The sequence below is a fragment of the Dasypus novemcinctus genome, chromosome 6 (assembly GCF_030445035.2).
Source record: "Dasypus novemcinctus isolate mDasNov1 chromosome 6, mDasNov1.1.hap2, whole genome shotgun sequence".
Classification (NCBI taxonomy): Eukaryota; Metazoa; Chordata; class Mammalia; order Cingulata; family Dasypodidae; genus Dasypus; species Dasypus novemcinctus.
In genome coordinates, this window is record NC_080678.1 from 86,115,859 (window position 1) to 86,137,764 (window position 21,906).

General features: G+C 40.2%; 1 protein-coding gene across 6 annotated transcripts in view; it reads right to left on the minus strand.

Moving 5' to 3' along the window:
* KCNMA1 (potassium calcium-activated channel subfamily M alpha 1) overlaps positions 1–21,906 on the minus strand; it is a 766,236-nt gene that overhangs the window by 193,778 nt on the left and 550,552 nt on the right. For all 6 annotated transcript variants that reach the window (XM_058299114.2, XM_071215879.1, XM_058299113.2 and 3 more), the window contains one exon: positions 15,146–15,301. In XM_058299114.2, coding sequence (XP_058155097.1) covers positions 15,146–15,301 — 156 coding nt within the window. The remainder of the gene's footprint in view (positions 1–15,145; positions 15,302–21,906) is intronic.

The following is a 21,906-nucleotide window of genomic DNA, read 5'->3' on the forward strand; positions in this document are numbered from 1 at the left end:
ATTAAAAAATGCAATAACTAAAACAAAACACTCACTGGATGGGCTCAATAGCAGATGGTGAGGACAAAATAAGAGTTACTGAACTTGAAGATAATCAGTACAAATTATGCAATTTGAACAATAAAGAGAAAAAAGTTTGAAAAAAATGTAAACAGACTTTCAGCCCTGTGAGTTATTAGAAAAAGGTCCAATATTTGTATCATTAGGAATTCCAGAAAGAGCGGAGGAAAAAAGGGAAGAAAAAGTGGATGAAAACTTCTCAAATTTCACAAAAGAGAAACCTAAACATTCGAGAAGCTAAATGAACCCCAATAGAATAAACCCAAAAGAATGATGCCCAGAGCCATAGTAATCAGCGAATGAAAACTAAAGATAAAGAAAAAAATCTTAGAAGCAACCAAAGAAAAATGACTCATTAATTACAGGTTAACAACAATTCAAATGACTATGGATTTCTCATCAGGAGACAATGGAGGCAAGAAGGAAGTAGAACAACATTTTTAAAGTGAAGAAAGAAATGTCAGGCCAGAATTTTATATCTGCCATATATATCCTTCAGGAATGAGGATGAAATAAAGACATCCTCAGATGAGGGAAAATAGTATTTTTTGCTAGCAGACTTGATCTGAAAGACTTGCTGAAGAATGCTCTTCAGACACAACAGAAATGGTACAGGCCAAAAGGAAGGGTGGAACTCCAGGAATGAAAAAGAACAACAGAAACCACAAAATGTGGATAAACATAAACGACTATACTTCTCTTGAGTTCTGTAAAATTTGTTTAATGGTTGAAAGCAAAAATTATAACACTGATGAGAATTTCAATGTATATGGACACAATACATAGCACAACTAAACTTAAAAGGGGGAGGTAAATGGACTTACATTGTAGCTAAAATCTCTACATTACATTTGAAGAGGTAAAATGTTGATTCTAAGTATTCTTGAAAAGTATAAATATTATAATCCCAAGAGAAACTGGTAAAAAAAAAAACCCAGAGATATAATAAAAATAGTATAGATAAAACAGAATATTAAAAAAATATCCAAAATAACTAAAAGAAGAAACAGGGAAAGAGTAGACCTAAAACCAAGGAAACAAACAGAAAACAACAATAGACTTAAATCCAGAAGTATCAATAATTACTTCAAAGGTAATTGATCTAATAAACCAATTAACAAACAGATTGTCAGAATTGACTTTAGAAAATGACCCAACTATAAGCATTCCATAAGAAACTCAGTTAAAATGTATTAACACAGGTACATTAAAAATAAATAAATTAAAGATCAAAAGAGATATACTTTTCCCATGAAAACACATTGAAAAGAAAGCTTGAGTGGCTATATTAATATCAGAGACTTTGGAACAAAGAAAATTACCAAGGAAAAATAAGGACATTATATAATGATAAAAAGGTCAATTCACCAAGAAAACAGCAATTCTAAATGCATATATACTAACAATAGAATTTCAAAATACACAAAGCCAAAACTGACAACTAGAATAGATAAATATACAATTTTAGTCTTGGTGCCTTCTGTAGCCTTCTCTCAGTAAAAGGTGGAACCAGCAGACAGAAAATAAGCAAGGGGTAGGGGAACTGCATGCCAACATCAATCAAACTGTTCTAATTGGCATTTATAGAATTCTCTACCTAACAATAGCTGAAGACACATTCTTTTCAAGCTCACATGGAACATTCACAAAGACAGGTCATATTTTGGGCCTTAAAGCACACCTTAACAAATTTAAAAGAACTGAAATCATGCAAAGAAAAGAAGAATATACCCAAATGGTTGTAAACTAAGCAACAAACTTTAAATAATACATAGACCAAAGAAGTCTTGAGTGAAATTAAAAAGGTATTTTTACTGAATTAAAATGAAAATACAACATATCAAAATGTGCGGGATGTAGCTAAAGCAGTGCTGGGATAGAAATATAGAGCATTAAAGGCTCATATTAGAAAAAAAGAAGTTTCAAATCAATCATCTATGCTTCCTCCTTAAGAACCTAGAGTAAAATTAGTACAAAACACGATAGAAAAATAATAAAGCTTAGAGCATAAATCAGTAAAACTGAAAACAGAGAAAATAATGAAACCAAAGCTGCTTCTTTGGAAAGATCAGTAAAATTTAGACTTTGGAAGACTGACAGAAGGAGTAGAGAAGACACAAAATTAAAAAAAAAAAAAAGGAATGAAAGAGTGGTTTTTCGCTACAGACTCTGCATATATTTAAAGGACAATAGAATATTATGATCAGCTCTATGCAAATAAATTTTAAAATTCTAATGAATTGGACTAATTCCTGAAAAAAAAGAGCCTAAACTACCAAAACTAACCCAAGACTAAATAGATACATCTGAATAATCCTTTTACTATCAAATAAATTGAATTTATATTTTAAAAGCTTCAGAGAGAGAAATCCAGGCCTCAGTGAATTCACTGGTGAATTATACTAAACACGTAAAGAAGAAATAACATCAATTTTACACAATCTCTTCCTGTAAATAAAGGAGAAGAGAAAAATTTCCCAACTCATTTTATGAAGCCAATGTTACCCAAATACCAAAATTAGAGACAGCATAAGAAAATTATATATCAACATTCTCCACAAATATACACATAAAAATCTCATAAAATATTAGTAAATCATATCTACCAATATTTTAAAAATACCAACATTATGACCAAGTGGGGTTCATCCTGGGCATGCAAGGTGGCTTGTTTCAATAGTCTAAAATCAATAATTTTATCCACCATTTAGACAGCCTAAATAAGTCTAAAGAACAACATGATCATATCAATTGATGTGGAAAAAGCATTTGGCAAATTCAACATCCATTCATGATAAAAATTCTCAGCAAACTAGGAGTAGATGGGACCTTCCTCAACCTCCAAATAAAGGCATCTACAAAACTCCTACAGCTAATATCATAATGGCGAAAGACTGAACACTTTCTCCCAAGACTGGGAACAAGGCAAAGGTGTCCATTTTCACTGTACGCCCACTCCCCGCCAGTCCCCCACCACCATTCAACACCCTACTAGAAGTCTAGGCAGTACACTATGCTTCAGAGATACAGGGTCATCATAGAAAAATAAATTGAATTTCTATATACCATCAATGAACAATGAGAAATGTATTTTTAAAATACCATTTATAATAGCACTGTAAAAATGACATACTTAAGTATAATTCTAACAAAACATGTACAGAATCTATCTGCTGAAAACTGCAAAACACTGATGGGAAGAAGTCAAAGAAAACCTAAATAAATAAAAAAAACATACCATGTTTGTGGAATGGAGATAACATAGTAAAAATGCCAATTTTCCCCAAAATTGATCTATTCCAATCAAAATCCCAGCAGGATTTTTTTTCAGTAGAGACAAGCTGATTCTAAAATTTATATGGGAAGGCAAAGACACAAGAATAGCCAAAGCAATCTTTTAAAAAAATTTATTTGTAGAACTACCGCTACCCAATTCCAATAATAAGTCTTAGTATACTGCTATACCAATAAAGAACAGGTAGTATCGGATAAGGAATAGAGGAGCAACCAAAGGCTAAAAGATAGAAAAGTAGATTTGAAAGTCTAGAAATAGATCCACACAAATATAGCCAATTGGTTTTTTGACAAAGTTGCTAAAGCAATTCAATGGGGAAAGGATAAGCTCTTTAATCAATGGTGTTAGAATAATTTGGTACACATTTAAAAAAAAAATGAACCTTGACCTAAACCTTATGCCCTGAACAGAAATTAACTCAAAATGGACCAAACATTTAGATGTAAAACAAAATTATAAATTTTTAGAAGGAAAAAAAAAACTTAGATATGACACCAAAAGCATGATCCATAAAAGAAAAATGTGATAAATTTTACCTCATTAAATTGTAGAACTTTTTTTCCTATTCATTTTTAACAGTGATTTTAACAGGTATAATTTACATACCATAAAGTTCACCTATTTAAAGCCTACAATTCAATGTTATTTTTAGTCTATTATACAATTGGGCAACCATCACCATAATCTAATTTAGAACAATTTCTTATCCCCCAAAAGAAACGGTACACTTTAGCCCAGCTAGGTAACCACAGGCCTAAGCAACCAATAATCTACTTTCTGTTCGTATAGATTTGCCTATTCTGGACATGGCATATGAACAGCATTATACAAACTATGGTCTTTAGTGACTGGCTTCTTTCACTTAGCACAGTGTTTTTTATATTCATCCATTTTAAAGCATGTATCAAGCACTATTTAATTGGATGGATACACGAGGTTTTATTTCTCTATTCACCAGCTGATGTACATTTGGGCTGCTTCCACTTTTTGGCTATTATGAATAATGCTGCTATGAATATGTAGAAGTTTTTTGTCCACACATGCTGTGGTTGGCTGAACAATGGCCCCCAAAATATCCACCTTCCTAATCCACAGAACCTGTAAATATTGCCGTATATGGCAAAAGGAATTTGGTAGATATGATTAAGTTAAAGATCTTGAGACAGGGAGGATATCTGGGTTGGCCCTAAAATGGAATCCTAACTAGAGAAAAGTGGAGCGAGAATGGACACTGAGAGAGGAAGTGGGAGCCGTGACAAAGCAATGATGAGAAGTAGTCAAGAAGGAGCCATCCCTGTTGACACCATGAATTTAGTCCAGTAAAACTGGCTTGACTTCTGGCCTCCAGACTGCAAGAGAATAAATTGAAGCCACTAAGTTTGTCATAACATGTTACAATAGCCATAGGAAACTAATACATTTGTTTTCATTTCTTTTGGGTAGAAACCTAGGAATTGCTGGGTCATATGGCAACTCTATGTTTAACATTTTGAGAAAAATCCAAAATTGTTCAAAATTAAAAACTTTTGCTCAGGAAAGACAGTGTTAAGAAAATGAAAAGACAAGCTACAGATTTACATTATTTGCAAGTCACATTCCAACAAAATATTTCTATCTAGAATATATAACAAGAACTCTCAAACCTCAGCTGTGAAAAAAATAAAAATGGACCCAAACATTTCACCAAAAAGGATATACAAGGGCGGCAGACTTGGCCCAGTGGTTAGGGCGTCCGTCTACCACACAGGAGGTCCACAGTTCAAACCCCAGGCCTCCTCGACCCGTGTGGAGCTGGCCCATGCGCAGTGCTGATGCGCGCAAGGAGTGCCCTGCCACGCAGGGGTGTCCCCCGCGTAGGGGAGCCCCGTAAGGAATGCACCCCGTAAGGAAAGCTGCCCGGCGTGAAAGAAAGTGCAGCCTGCCCAGAATGGCACCGCACACACAGAGAGCTGACATAAGATGACACAACAAAAAGAAACACAGATTCCAGTGCCGCTGACAACAACAGAAGTGGACAAAGAAGATGCAGCAAACAGACACAGAGAACAGACAACTGGGGTGGGAGGGAGGAAGGGGAGAGAAATAAATAAATAAATCTTAAAAACAAAAAAAACAAAAAGGATATACAGATGGCAAACCAGTACATGAAAAGATATTCAATATCATCCATTAGAGAAATGCATATTAAAACTATAATGAGATATGACTACCCACTTCATAGATGGCTGAAAGAAGAAATACTGAAAATATCTAGAGCTGAAAGGGGCTCTCATTTGTTGCCGGTGGGAATGCTTAAGTGATACAGCCACTCTGGAAAATCATTTGATAGTTTCTTATAAAGTTAAACATACACTTATATATCAATTCTCCTTCTAGGTATTTATCATCAAGAAATTAAAACATCCACATAAACTTCAACACAAAGGCTTGTATCAGCTCTAGTCATAATCACCCCAAATTGGAAGGAGCCCAAATATCATTCAAAGGATGAATGGATAAATGTGCTGACATACATCCATAAAATGGTATACTCCTCAGCAAGAGAAAGAAATGACCTATACACACAATCACCTGGATGGATTTTAACAGAATTATGCTTAATGAAAAGAAAGAAAAACAATCTCAAGAGGTTACACACTATATGGGTTCCATTTACAAGGCAATTGCAAAAAGATGAAACTATAGGGACAGAGAATAGATCAGTGTTTGCCAGATATGGAGAGCATAAGATTACAAAGTGATACCATTAGGGAGTTTTGGGGTGATGACACTGTTCTGTAGCCTAATTGGGGTGGTAGTTGTACATTGTTAAAGGCTTAAAACCGTATCTGAAAAAAAAAAAAAAATCAACCTGTATGTTGATTTAAAAATAAAATTAAAGAGTTAGCTGGACAGTTATAACCATTTCTGAATCTAGTGGGACTACATACCTTTAGCATTTTCTTATAATGGAAAATGGCCAGAAGAAATGCTAGGTAAATGAACTAGATTGCTCAACCAGCTGTGAGGACATATCAGTTCAAAGCCCCAGAATCTGGGCCCAAGTGGTTTAAATTACTTGAATACTTTTACTATGATCAGTAGGAGCCTGCAAGGATTAGGATTAACTGAACATTTCTGCCCTAGAGATTGTCCTTTCTTCCTTTCATCAACATTGCTTATTTCTTTGAACTAAGCCCTGTTTCCGTATGATATTCAATAAATGCTTATGTGATCTGGTTAAATAAAAAATAAGTAAAAATACACATCTTGTAAACTTTATAAAGTGCTATGCAAGCTTAATTTTAAAATTCTTGACTTAAAGAGTACTGTATCAAATCACCAGTGGTTTCTTTCTTTTGTACCCCAGAGATGTGTAGAGAGGTCCCTCATCATTGTCCTGGTAATGTAGTCACTCTTGGTTCCTTTTGGGTAGTGAGAACCAATAAATGTAATAAGGGAATCTGAGATTTCATTCTTTATGGTTCTATAGCGTTTGAGCAATATGAGACTTTTGCTTGAAAGCGTCACTGACCAGGATGGTGCTCATAAAATCTAAGTGAAAAAGTTGGGGGGCGGGACCATGTACTCCATCTGTGGATAGGCTGGTTACTCCAGAGATACATGCAATTCATTAAAGGCGATAATCTCTGAAAGAGCTTGTTTTGACATTTGAGCTGAATCTTAAGAAGATGGTCCTTATTTTACATAGTGGCAGTATCTTTCCAGTAGATAAGGGCCAGGGGGAGACAGCAGCTGCTCCTGGGTTTCACACGTTAAGCCGCTGTGGCTCTCTCCTCAAGGGGCACAGGGTTCTGTTTGTATGTTAAGTAATCTTACTGTGCTGCCTTCCCTTTGTTCAGTCCATGCCAAAGGCAAATAAAAGGATCCATATGTGATTATAGCTATAAAACCGAAAGGAAAATATTAGATGAAAATATAACATTTTGGGGTTTCTAAGTTTGTTTTACCTTTAATGCTAGGCAGACAGTTTACACAAAGCATTTTGCTGCAAAGTAAAGAATAATGAGTTAAATGTGTTCCCTGTCACCATCAATCATGAGCATTTGCCTTCGATTGACCAAACATTTAAGACACATGAAATGACTTTCTAATCATGTTAAGGGGAAGAGGGGAGAAAAAAAGGGGGAGTTTCAAGTTCTTCTATTTTATTCAGAAGTTCCATTGACATTTTCTGGCAATCTGTACGGGCTTCTCTTTGCTAATAATGTTTGCCCTGAGAATTTGTAAAGGTCTGAGAACTCTTTAATTCAATGTTCTAGAAATTACCAGGGCCATAGGGGAATGGAATTCCTTTAACAGTTCATGGATTACTTCCCTCTATATATTTGAAATAGTTTCCACAGAAGTTGTCCTATTTTCAGGTGGGTGTTAGCGATCTTAGCAGAAGGGGTGGCGTTGGGAGGGTGAGCGGCATTTTGCAACAATGCCTCTGAAATCTCATGAGATTTAAGTAGGAAGAAAAGGGGATATAAAATGATGTTCATCCAAATGGGATACTGCGGCTTAGCAAATTAATTTCATTTCTTGGGTGTGTATTTTGATTTGTGAATTGAAACAACACACTGACTGGATTTTCTGGCAGTAGAAATGGTTTATAACCAAATCTAACCAGCCTCCATGCAGTCCTTGCCAAGGATTTTAAAGCTTTGCATTTCAAGTTTCTACACTGAGTCAAAGTTTTCTAACTTGGCAAGAGCGCCATATACAGTAGCAAAGGAAGAAGTTTTCAGCACCAAAATCACACCAAATTGTAAGTCCCTGCTGATCCTGGGCCCACCCTGCTGGCTGTAAAAAAAAAAAAAAAAAAAGAGGCTGGCCTAAGCTGAGGCCAATTTATGCATCATTTATTCAACAAATGTTAAGTACCTGTGATGAGTCACATGTGCTGTTCTAGGCATTGGAGACACAGCAAGCAGTAGGGAAGATGGGCATTTAGCTGGGAGAAGAGCATTCCAGCCAGAGGGGACAGCAAGTGCAGAACCCTAGAAGAGCCGAAGGGAGGGTGGCTGAAGCAAGGACCAGGACAGGACTTGGGAGATGAAGTCAGCGGAGCCGCAGGAATCTGGCTGCTTAGGCCCTTGGAAGCAGTTGTAAGGATGTTATTCTGGTGAGATGGGAAGCCACGGGGATATTTACACAGAGGCGTGGCAAGCATATGATTCATGTTTGAGAAGGACTATACTAGATGCTTTGTTGGAGCCACTGAGGGTGGGGGCAGGCAGAGCAGGAGGCTGGTTTAATACTCTAGGAGAGAGTTTGGGATCTGGAAATAACCATGGAGGTGGGGAGAAGTGCTCAGATTCTAGGCATATTTTAAAAGTCGAAGCAAATGGATTTTCTGAGGAATCAAATGTGCATGAGAAAAAAGAAGGGGGTAGTGGATGACTTCAAACTTTTTCATCTGAGCAATGGGAAGGATGGTATTACCAATACTGAAACGGGACAAACCATGGGAAGAACAGGTTTACAAATGAAGAACAGGAATATAATTGTTTATGTTATGTCTGAGATGATATGAGACAGTCCAGAGATGTTGATTAGTAGCTGAATAAATGATACAGGGTTTAAGGGAGAGGTTCTGGATGGAGGAGAAATTTCCAAGTCATCTATGTATCTAAAAGCTATAAGAATAAAAGAGATTAACAAGGAAGTGAGTGTAACTGTCTCAGGAGACACTCTCCCCTGGTGAGGGACAGCTGCAGGAGTCCTTTGTTGTTGTACCATCTGTGGTTAGGGTGACACTGCCCATGGGTAGTGGAACAAGCAATAGTTTGCAGCTCACTAACTTGTACCATATGTTTTTACTTGGCCAGATGAACCCTCTAAACTGGTACCATTAGAATCACCTGGAAGTAGAGACGCACCTTGATCTCAGTCTTAAGTGTTGGAGCCCTGGCCCCAATTCAGAGATCAACCACTCCCCCAAACCCCACCTCAACTCCACACAGCATTGAGCTTTAATTCTCATCTACCTCTCTCACCCTGGATGAACACCTCTGATCTGCAGATCTTATACTCACCAGACAATAAGGACACCTTGCTGTCTTCCGGAAGCACATAACTAAGCCATACTAGCCTTTCATAGTCAATTGGTTTAGATGTCACTTAACTTCACTCTGTGAGTGCTGTCGTGTGTAATGTTAATAGCTTCTTGGGAGTCTAGTTCATTCCCTACTCTGAGTCAGCCCAGCCAAGGCTAACTCCTCACTAGTCTTGAAGCAGTGACCTCTTCCCTTGCAAAGCTGGCCAGAGAGAAAGACCTACAGGATGGGGCTGTGCAAACATTTGTTCACACACCCAAGGCACACAGAAGCTTCCTACAGCTTATTGGCATTACCAGGACCTCCTAAGCCACAAGTACACTGGTGTGATTAGCATGCCACCTGGAATATGGTATACAGCCAGAGAATCACTATTGAATCTATAGTTTCTAATAAACAAACTATAGAAAGCTTAGATTCATGCTAAGATGATGACACCAGCTAAGGTTTCTTCTTATCTTTTACCATAGTTTCTCTTGGTTTACTCAAGAGCCAATGTGGTCCCATTTAGTCTGGGTTTTAACACCTCAATTTGTCCATTCTAAGTACTTGTCCTCATACAAGTGGAGTGCATACCTTGTTCCAGGCTATATATTTGTATATGTGTATGTATGAAATTGTTTGACAGATGGACAAAGTTAAAATAGTTGACAGCACTGGGAACTATTTAAATGTACTAAGCCGGAAGACAACGTAGTTTGAAAAAAAAAATTAAGAGTTAATAACCCCCCCAGTTTTTCCTTTTGAAGTAATGAAAACCTTCTGAAATGGACTGAGTCGATGACAGCACAACTCTCTGATGAAACAGAGCCACTCTGGATGGATTATACAAGGCGCAGGACCATATACCACAGTGAACCCTGTGGTGAATGATGAACGTGATTAACAGTGCAAATACAAGAATGTACTCTCATGAGCTATAAGATATATACATCACTAATACATGGTGTTAATAATAGGATGGTTTGGGGAAAAAAATACTCCAAATATAAGCTATGGACTACAGATAGCAGTAATATCATGTTGTTCTTTCATCATTTGTAACAAATGTGTCACAACAATAGAAGGTGTTGTTGGTTGGGTAATATATGGCAAGCCTGTATGGTAAGTATGATTGTTTTGTAGACTCACAACTTCTCAAATTAAAAAAAAAGACACACACATTACTTCCGGGAAAATATATTTAAATATATTATTGCAGGAAAAAAGAGTGTTAATAGCTTCTTAAACACAAACATACAAACACACAATTTCTCCTGTCCAAGGACCACTAATTCTAATAGGAATAATAGCATATTCCCTATATTTGGCAGCTCAAGCCCCAATACAAAACCAAATATGCTGAAGAAAAAGTTAAATATTATATGATAAGACCCTGAAACCTAAACACAAAACAAAAACAATGGGTCTTAAATTACATCCATGTGAGGAAGTCAAGTAGAAAATAAATGTGGCCACTTATTCAGGCCCCAGGTGATGGCAGATAGGCCAAATAAGTTCATTGTCTTGGTCTTTACAGAAGACACTAGGAAGATTCTCACTTTAACCTGACAGGCTGGCATAGAAGATCAGATAGTAGTAAATGAACAGGGTGTTTCAGCCTAGTTGATAATGTACATGTAGATAAGTCAGAAACCAGGTCATTTGCCTGCTTTCCTTTGGATTCAAGGGTAAAAACAAGATGCTGCTGAACAAAGTGCTGAACCCATCATTAAAAACAGGTGCTGGACCAAAGGACCCCTGGGTGGCCAATCTGAGTCTCTTTCATAAATGTATTTGATATAAACATGGATTTGTTAAAGAAATCTAGCATACCAGAAACTGCAGAGGGCAAGCCTTGAAGTTTAGGTGGAGTAAATTAAGGATAAATAGCCAGGAAAAAAAAAGCCATTAAAAGTGGGTAGCAAACTTAAGGAATTCAATACCCCCAAAGACCTGAATTGAAAATACAGATTTCCAAAAAATTTTAGATCCATTCAGAGATGACAAATTACAAATGGGAGTGAACTTTCAAGTGCCAGGACTTAGAGTCCTAGCACTAAGGTCTTTGAGAATGACAGTATTGGGAAGATAAATAAATGCTCCCCTATATATCCTGGTAACCTTCAGATGGGGCTCTAATATAATTCCTGTATGTCAGCAGAACCTCTCTTATTGAGCTTCATCACCTTCAGTTTCAGCTCTTTGGTCTCATGGATAATAAAAAGCCCAGGCAATAGTCACTGGGCTTCTGCCTGGGTCGTTGTCATGGTTATAGACTTGTTCCTCATCTTAGTTTGCCAGGGTTGCTAGGACATGTACTATGTGCTGGTTGGCTTAAACAACAGTAATTCATTGACTCACAGTGTGGTAGGAAGAAGTTCAAAACCAAAGTTTCAGCAGTCTGTAGCATTCTGGTGCTGTCTTGCTGGCAAATCCTCCATCACATGGTGATCTCTCTCTGTCTCCTCCTCACTTTTTCACTTCTGTGTCCAAATTATCATTGCTCATAGGGCCTCCAGGATACTGGATTAAGGCTGGCCTCATCTTAACAGAATCTTCAAAGATCCTATTTACAAATGAGTTCACATGTACCAGACTGGGGATTGGATTTGAAAATGTCTTTACAAGGGACAGGTTTCCATCACCACATCCCTCTTCCTTCTCCTTGCAGCACTGCCAGTGTACAGTGTGCTTCATGGAACTAAGAAAAAGCCATTGTACCTGCCCAGGGTAGGGAAGAGGGCAAGCTCACATACCACCTTTGGCTTCCACAAATGCTAATTGTTCTTCAAGGACTGACTGCTGCCACAGCCTTATCCCTTCTCCCTCAATCCAAGTACACCTGTCGGTCCCATGGATGTGCTGATGAGTTCCCTGGGAGGCCCTGGTAAAGGAAGCAATTTCTGTAAACAGCAGTACATTTATAGGTTTTGTGGTAGGTTGACTTATGTACTTCCCCACCCCACCCCACCCCGCCCCAAATGTTCTTAAATCTGCTCCTATGGGTGTGAGCCCATCGTAAATAGCACCTTTTGAAGATGTTAGTTTTAGTTAAGGTTTGGCCTAATTAAATGAGGTCAAGCCTTAATCCTATTACTGGAAGCTTTATAAAGAGAAAGCCACATGAAGGAGCAGAAGCTGGAAGTCAACGGAACCCAAAGAGAAAGGAAAGGACATTGTGTGTAACAGAAAAGCCAAGGAACCCAAGGATTTCTGGTAGCCAGCTCCAGAATACCTTGACTTTGGACTTCCTTTAGCCTCAAAATCATGAGTCAATAGATTTCTATAGTTTTAGCCAACCCATCATGTGGTATTTGTCTTAGCAGTCTAGGAAACAAAGACAGGTTTCCTTTCCCATCTGCTTCCTCAACACATACAAAATAAGTGAGGGCTTTGTGATCCCAAGAAAGGGGGATAATATATAAAACATGCCAAGGAGAGTATCATTATGGTGTCTATTATGACCTGAAAGAGACAAGGATCTGGGATTTGCACAAAGTCAGCAATTAGAATACAAAGCACGTAAACAAAGACATCCCTACTTTAAATGAAAAGTATATATATATGAAGCCTTGTTATTTCCAGGTCATGTCATTATGAGAATTCCAACACAAAGACAACCTCAATGCCAAGAGGCCATATTCAAAGAGCTACTTCCAAACATGGAGGAGTTGGCCGCACCCAGAAATAATGTGGTAACATAACTTGGGGAGGCAAATGTGTTTTCAGTTACACCAGGGCCTGGCCCAGTCTTTCCCAAATACTTCCTAAATAGGAACTTGGCAGTGGGATTAGCTTGGCTGCAGGGGATGAACTTGGCTGTAGAGGTGAGGCCCTTAAGGGTCTTGAGGAAAGTTGGGCAGAAGTTCTCCCTGCTGGTAATGACCCTGAGGAATCAGTGCCAAATCCATTTTATTAATTTTCTTGATAGGCAGCTCTAGTTACCACGCAGGCACCACAAAATCAAAACACACGCACGTCAGTGCCCCCATCTGTGGTGGGGCCCTGCCAAGGCCCATGTCACATCAATATGAAAAAGCAAAGCCCAGCTCCACAGACCCCGTGCCTAGGTCCTGTGGGAAATCCCTCCTGGAAGAGACCACCAGAGCTTGGTTGAAAGAGCCAGAGAATTCTCTTGGTGACAACCCTTCATCCTGGGTCTGGGCTCCTTGCATTAACCCTAAGAGCCCTGGGAACCACAGGACTATGTCTGGCTTCAGGGGTTTGTCCCGAAGCACAATACACAGCCCTACAGACCTCCCTGCCACTTCCTTTTTGCCGACATTCCATTTCATCCGTGCAAGGGAATGGCAGCATAGATTAAAGATGACATTTAAAGGAATGCAACACCCTTATTTGTAAGCTGGCTCTGAGCTAGGAGTTCTGTCGAGTTCTTCAGACACACAGTGAGTACAGGAGAAAGATTTTTTCAATCAAGATATGAACTGCTATGAGCATGCCTAAAATGAGCATGCCTAAAAGGTGCTTCAAAATAATTCGTCCCTTTACCTAGAGCAAAGGCAAAATAATGTAAATTAGGTGGGTAAAAAGAGTAAGATCCTAGAAAAAAAAAATCCTATGGCAAGCAATCCAACTTGTGGATGCCCAGGGATAGCACTGACACGGATTCAGTCCATCACTTGCATTTCTATCCTTCTCACCCATCCATCTCACCCCAACCAGGGCCATTGCCTCAACTCCTCCATTTATTGGTTGGGATGAATACAGTGGCGATAGCAGCAAAGGCTGGAAGTCTCACCTCTGATGGCACAATTTTGGGGCTCCTTTTTCGTGTTGAATCACTAATTTCTCAGACTCAGCCATTTCTAATTCAGCTGGTTCGACGATAACTGGCAGGGGAATGCAAGTCCATCCTGAGCCCACGTCAAATAAGAAAGACCCAAACGAGTCAGCTTTTACTGCACTGGTTTGCCACCTTGACTGCCTAGGCTAAGAACACCCCAAGAGTAAAGGCTGGTGTTATGTGTTATCCTGCACTCCAAAAGCCCTCTTTGTAGGGGTCTGGACTCTCAAACTGATGCTATGGAAACACACTTCTGGCCTCTGAATTAGGCCTTTCTCTCTTTGCCCGAGTTGGTCCAGTGGGTGGTGGCCATTTGGGGGACTTTAGGGTGGTGGCACAATCAGTTCTGCGGGGTAAACACGGCTGACAAGGAGATGGATATATCCAGACCGCCTGTCCCATAGAGTAAAGGGCAATGCACTGAGGATTCAGTTCATCGCTTCAATCTCCCTTCCAATAACCAAGGCACGTCAGCCCTGCTGGCCTCCTTGATTGTGCAGAAATAAATAAATGAATTATGTTGTTGGGGTTTGGACTTCGGCACAAACACATGGTCTGCATTTATCCGCACAGTGAGAGGTCCACCAGCCACTTGATGTAAAAGAGCAAAATGATAATTCTTTTCTTTAGGCACTCTGGTGCCATATGGAATGTATATAAGTCATATTTTTGTTTTAACAGCGGAGGCTTTGTTGATAGATAAACATGTGGTTTATCTAAAAAAAAAAGAGGAGGACTGTGCTTTGAACAATCATTTAATGGCCGTGGATGTGCCAAATAAAAATAAAAACATAATTTTGAAAGAGGCTGGCCTCGTGCCCAAATCTCTAACAAGGAATTTCTTCTTAACCAAAGTGGTTAAAGCGCGTCGATCTGTTTTGAGTTTAAGCTGTGCTCTCTACTCAACCCCACGACAAATTGAATCCCAGACTAATGTGCTCTAATAAGACAAGACGTTACCTTTATGAATGACCTCATGGAGAAGAGGTTGGCGAGCATCGTGGAGAGGCCTTGAGCCAGGCAGCTCTGGGCTATGAAACCGAGCTTCAGCTCTGCAAGGCAGATTGCATCATCGCCCTCTTTCCAGTTCCAGCTCGGGATGTTTAGCAGATGGGCCTGTGGAAACAAAAAAACAGGTATGCGACCTTGCTTTTGCATCTTAAGTCTTTAAAACCTCTTCTGGGAAACGCAGCCTTGCCCAACTCTTCCGGGACACCCAGACTCGTCTTTTCAATTTTCCACGCCTGGATCTGGCTTTTGGTGTTTTATTCAACTCTTCCATTCACCAGACTTCAGTCTCTCAGGAGCACTGCTTCTGCACTTACCAAACCCAAGTCCTCCCCTTGGGTTTGTCATTTAGCCCAGTAGAGCCCAGAGGGAATTTCCCTTAGTGGCAGACAGAGCAGCTTTTGTAACTAGGAAGAGAAGACTGTCAGATGCCCATGAACTTTCCATTTCTTCTTTTACCTGCCTCCCAAGACCCTAGATCAGTTGCTCTCAAACTTAAGAGGACACCTGGAGGGTTTGCAGACCCTGAGTTTCTGATTCAGTAGGTCTGGCATGAGGCTGAAGAATTTGGATGTCTAACAAGCTCTAGGTGGTGTGGACACTGCTGGTCTGAGGGCCACACTTGAGAAGAATTCTCCTAAATCATCAGACAAGTCAGAGTAGACATTTTACAATTTCTTGCAGATAGACCAAGCATACGGAGTAATTAGGTCGACCCTGATATACAAGCGCAGACGGCATGCTCATCCAGTTATTTTCAAATGGCATGAAGCAGGGAGTCATAGATGACACACTGGATGCAAGAATGAAACTACCAGAAGTACTCTAGTGTTGGGAAAATGGAGGGAAAAAAACAACCCTACCAGCACAGTTTTAAGAAGGCCTTAATGTCAAGTACAGCACTTAAGTTCAAAACAATCATTATATCAATTCAAAATGAGAAGATCTAAGTTGGCAGCTGACACATGAGAAGAAAAAAAAAATTTAAGCAGAACTCAAGTGTGTGGGTAAAATCCCAAATAGACACCAACTGTGTGAGAGATCACAATGATAGAAATGGTCTCCAGATTGAGGGAAAATGAACATTTCATTCTGTTGTGAACTGGGCAGGCTAGTTCCAGGGTACTTGATCCAGTTTTAACAGTCACATTTAAAAGGGGAAAATGATAAATTGATTAACTGCCAGAGAAAAATGACAAGGACAAGTTGAGGTGAAGGTTTTAGACAATATCTTTTGAGGAGCACCTAAGAGAGCTGCAATGTTTGGCCTGAAGAACCTCTTCACGGAGGCAGGATGGTTACATTAGAATACCTGAGGTGCTGCTATGGTGAAGAGGGATTAAACTCATCCCAATTTGTTCCAGAAATCAGAATTAGGAAAACAGATTTTGTCTTTTATATAAAGGAACTTTCTAAGGAAGTAATTTCATCTAATAAAAGGAGATGGCTGCCTCAAAAAAAAAAAAAAAATATATATATATAAGGTCTTTGTCCCTAAAATGAGTAAGGATTTCTCTAAGTCACTATAGGAAAAACTCTTGCCTTCCTTATGAGGTTGAATCAGAGAGCCTTTTGGGTAAGTCCTTGCCAATGTCAAGATTTTATTGCCCTGAAACTTGTTTTTCTCCATGTATCAGTGTATACAAGGAGCACCAAAAGAAATTTCTCTTCACTTCCAGGACAATATTAAATATTTGTACTAGAAGGAGAATGGAAGACTCAGTTTTGGAGCAAAAACCAAGTCTAAAAGCTCCATGGTCTTCTTTTAGAAACACTACTCTTGTGAAATTCCTTCTTGCAAAAATCTACCTCTGTGAATATTAATAATAGGGTGGTATAAGGGAATCCTGTATTTTATGCTTGACAACTTCCCAAACTAAAAAAAAAAAAATCACATCTGTGGAAATCTTATGAGTCCTAACCCAGCAGTGGTTATTCCCAAGAGAAATGCCTGTATCCTACCTGATGAGACCAGGGTTAAAATAGTTCTATATGGGGGGCCGTAGCAGACAATTTTTGTCCAGCTGAATATCAGTGAACCATCTTCATATCAGACACTCAATTCCAAAAACCAGCCCTACCCTTTATCCCATTTCTCTCCCTACTCTTCTGTGGCTTAAGAAAGTCACTTTCCTCCTCTGCATTCCTGGCTTCAGAGAGAACAGATCAACTTGAAAGAAGAAATACTCATTTGCACTAACATTTGCAAAAAAATGAGGAGAAATTAAGTCTAAGTAATGAGCAAGTAAGTCATCTATGATGAAAGGATATTAGGGCGGTCAAAGTTCCACATAGTACTACATAACTTTCATGGCACCTTAAAACAAAAGAGCAAAACTTTTTTCAAGAGGGTTTCTCGGCAGTGGACTTGGCCCAGTGGTTAGGGCATCTGTCTACCACATGGGAGGTCCGCAGTTCAAACCCCGGGCCTTCTTGGCCCGTGTGGAGCTGGCCCATGCGCAGTGCTGATGTGCACAAGGAGTGCCCTGCCACGCAGGGATGTCCCCGCGTAAGGGAGCCCCACACACAAGGAGTGCACCCCGTAAGGAGAGCCGCCCAGCAGAAAGAAAGTGCAGCCTGCCTAAAAATAGCGCCGTGCACACGGAGAAATGACACAACAAGATGATGCTGCAAAAAGAAACACAGATTTCCATGCCGCTGACAACAACAGAAGTGGACAAAAGAAGACAGCAAATAGACACAGAGAACAGACAACTGGGATGGGGGGGGAAGGGGAGAGAAATAAAATAAAAAATAAAAAAAAATAGAGGGTTTCCCATATTCCCATGTGCCACCCAGGGTATGAAGTCCAAGCTTTTTTTAGGCCTTGGGTCCCTCATTTGGTTTGAGATCTTTAGGCACATTTTATATATGATTAAACATGACGTTCAAGTGTCTTTCATTTCTCAGGCTTCCACGGCCTCCTTTTTAGGCCATCAGATTTTCTCCAAACCCAGGGATGCAGGGGACAAGGAGTGAAACAAAAAGGGGAGACTGACCCAGTAATGCAAAGCCTTTGTTTTTGTCAGCTCTGTCTTTTTTTTTCATTGGAAGGAAATTTGGGGTTAGTGGAAAATGCCAGTTCAGAAGTTTGAAGAAAAATCATCTCAAACTTAGAGAATATAAAGAGCAGAAATGGCAGGACCAGTACTTCTGCTTCTGCTACTACAACACATCACTGAGAAGGAACAAAAAAATAGGCTCTCCTGGGAACCCAGGAGCCATGAATTCTAGTCCTAGACCCATCTCTCACTGCTTGTACATATTGGAGAAGCCTCCACGAGGAATGAAGAAGACCATTTGAGAGGAAATACTTTAACACTATTATCCAAGTTTAGGGGTTTATAGTGAGAAAGCGCCAAGAACCTGCATCTCCTTTAGGACCTGGGCTCTGACTTCCCCATCAGCAATGAAGGCCTCTTTCACTAGAGTCTGCTGGGAAAATTTTTAAAATTCATTTTTTGTTAAGTCATCAGGAATAACACTTTCCAAAACGTCATAAACGATTTCTTCCTTGAAGAGCTTCAAGCCATTTACACTAAAATCAGCAGATGCTGATTTCCACATGCAGAGATGGTCAGACTGAGAGAGTTCCTTGCAGGCATTCATTTCCAGAGCACCAGTCCTTCTCTACTGCTTACTCTGGGGAAGCACTGCTTGGTTCCATGGGCCGTGGCTCTATTTGTAGCGAAGGTGGCAGTTGGCACTTCTGTCTCTTCACTTGTTGGCTGCAGAATGGCTGTGATTTGCACCGACTAGAGCTACACTGTCACAGAGCTTAGGCCCCATGGTCTGAAATCACACTGGGATGCTAAAGTGCACAGATGGTCAAATGAGGACTAAATGAGATAATGGATGTCAAAGCTCTTTGAAAACTATAAAATATGACACAAATGTCTGAGATTATGATAATGACAAACTCAACACCAGTATTATGTGGAAAGAAAGTACCCAGCTTCCACACAGCCCTCTAGGCCTCAGAATATCTCCATTATTAGGTCATAAGGGATTGAAATTCTTTGTATTTTAAGCCTGAAGTCCAATTATGGGATTAAATGTCCCATGGAATATGTTCACAGTGACTAAATTATACACACACATACAAGGTTCTTTCCTGAAAGCAAGTTTTTTTTGGAGGGGAACATAGTTTTTATTTTATTTTCCTTCCCCTCCCAACCCTGCTGTTTTTGCTGTCTGTGTCCAATCACTATGTGATCTTCTGTATCTATTTCTCTTTTTTGTCTTCTCTTCTTGTCTTTCTTACCTAGGATTCACTGGGATTCGATCCTGGGGACCTCTGATGTGGAGAGAGGTTCCCTGTCAGTTGTGCCACCTCAGTACCTGGTCTCAGCTGTGCTTCACCGTGACTCTCCCCTTTGTCTTTCTTTTGTTGCATCATCATCTTGCTACATGATTCACGTGCACGGGCACTGGCTCACTGTGTGGGCACTCAGCTTGCGGTACGGGCACTAGGCTCACCACGCAGGCACTGGCTCACCACACGGGCACTCATGTGGGCACTCAGCTCACTACATGAGCACTTGGCTCACCACGTGGGCACTCGGCTTACCGCGCAGGCACTCGGCTCACCACACAGGCACACTTTCTCTTCTTTTTCACCAAGAGGCCCTTGAAATCGAACTTGGGTCCTCCCATACGGTAGGTGTAGGCCTTATCACTTGAGTCACATGTGCTTCCCCGAAAGCAAGTTTTAATGGGTGAACGTCTCTGGACATCTAGTCACAGGTGAAGAGAAAGTACCAAGAGAAGAAGAAAAGAACTGTTGAAAGGTAGGAGGAAGAAAATGTTGAAAAGGTAGGAGCATTTTAGAAAGCACAGCAAAATCGTGAAGTAGGATAAAGAGTGTCCATCTGGAATTCTACAAAGAAGAAGAAGCCAAACAATGATTTTCTTTTCTTCCTTGAGATGATAGTCTCTTCCTGTGCCCAACTGAATGACAGAGAAAAATGCCCCATGTCATTTTGTACCTTACATCCTTTATTAATCTTACAGGGACAATCTCTGTAAGTGGTTTTGCCTAACGCTGAAGCCCAAAATGACTGGGTTGGTTCTAAACAAAATGTGTTTTAAGCAAATAATCATGGGTAGGTTGATGTCTTCATTATTGTCTCTGAACGATTATGGTGCAGAAGTTTGCAAAAGATATTCATGTTGATGAGACTATGTGAATACTGACGAGGTGCCATCTGGAGCCTAGGACGGCTGAGCTACTTTGAGTTTGACAAGAATTTCATAGCTAACATCCTCCTTAATTTCTTGAAGATGCTGCTTCAGCATTCACTGGAAAGAGAAAAAAAGGAACTGACATCCTTTTCTAAACATACAACATTAATCTTCCTATTCAATCGAAATTCAGCCAAAAATCTAAACAACAGCTTAAAGCACTCCCACACCAAATGAAATTTCAAATCACAAAAGAAAGAGGGAAGTTTATTGCCTCAGGAGCTGTCACTAGGCACAGCCTTGCTCATAAAATCCACCTCCACCTACAAGGGCTGTGATCCAAACACTTCTCTAGGTTGAAGCCTGTGTTACCAATATTTTCACTTTATCCCATTGGTGTCCTTGAGTTTTTCAGAGTCGAGCAGAAGAATGTGAGCTTGGGTGTCCACCACCAAGCCCACTGGCTAGAGAGCACTGTCTTGCAATGGAGCCACCTGCCGTGGGTTGGGTAATTGTTGGCCATGGGCAGCAGTTGCGAGCAGTGGGCCAGTCACCGACAGCAGGCTCCACACTCCACAATGGCCTCTGGTGGGCCGCCACACAGCAAAATGGGCCAGCATTTGCCAGCAATTAAGAAATAATGGCATGGGGCTGGTGCATTTGGCAGAATGGGGTCTTCTCTGGGCACCTGACTGCCTATTTTGGAGGGAGTTTGGCCTATAAGATGGACCACACGCTTGCTCATGACCCAGCAGGGAGTTATTTTGCTCAAATAGGACACCTGGCTCCAGGTACTAAGCAGCCTCCAGTTTCTAAGCCTCATTAAGGAGATAGCCATAGCCGGTTCCCTGTCAAACCGAGAAAGGTGCCACCTGCCCTCCCCCAAAGCTGTTTTCCTGGGAGTTTATGGACTGACTTTGCAGAAGAGCATGGCCTTTGGATGAGAGGACAGACTCTAGTTTACTGAGAAATAAATCACAAGGGGAACACCATGGACACTGACATTTGTTTTCTTTCCAATCCTCCAATTATAAGCTGTAACACTAGGAAAATTCCTTTATGTTTAGTCTCTGGATAGAAAACTATCTTCCTAAACCCAGCTGCACAAATTCTCATCTTGAATTTGGGAATGCTGGGTTCCACATTCTCCACGCAGTGAACATTACTATTCTTCAAGTTCACCTGTCTCAGATACCCAAGTTTCATCCCTTGCCTGTGGTACTCTCTACAACTTAACTGTTAGATCCCAGAGGGCACAAAATAGGACTTCTCCTTTACTTGTATCCATTGTTGGCATCAGGGAGAATTCCAAGCTCAGAGTAGGTATTCAAAACTTACAGATTTTTGAAGAAATGACTACAGCACAAAAAATGGAGGTGGGGAAGCAGATTTGGCTCAACAGATAAAGTGTCTGCCTACCACATGGGAGATCCAGGGTCCAAACCCAGGGCCTCCTGACCTGTGTGGTGAGCTGGCCCATGCGCAGTGCTGATGCACGCAAGGAGTGCCGTGCCACACAGGGGTGTCCC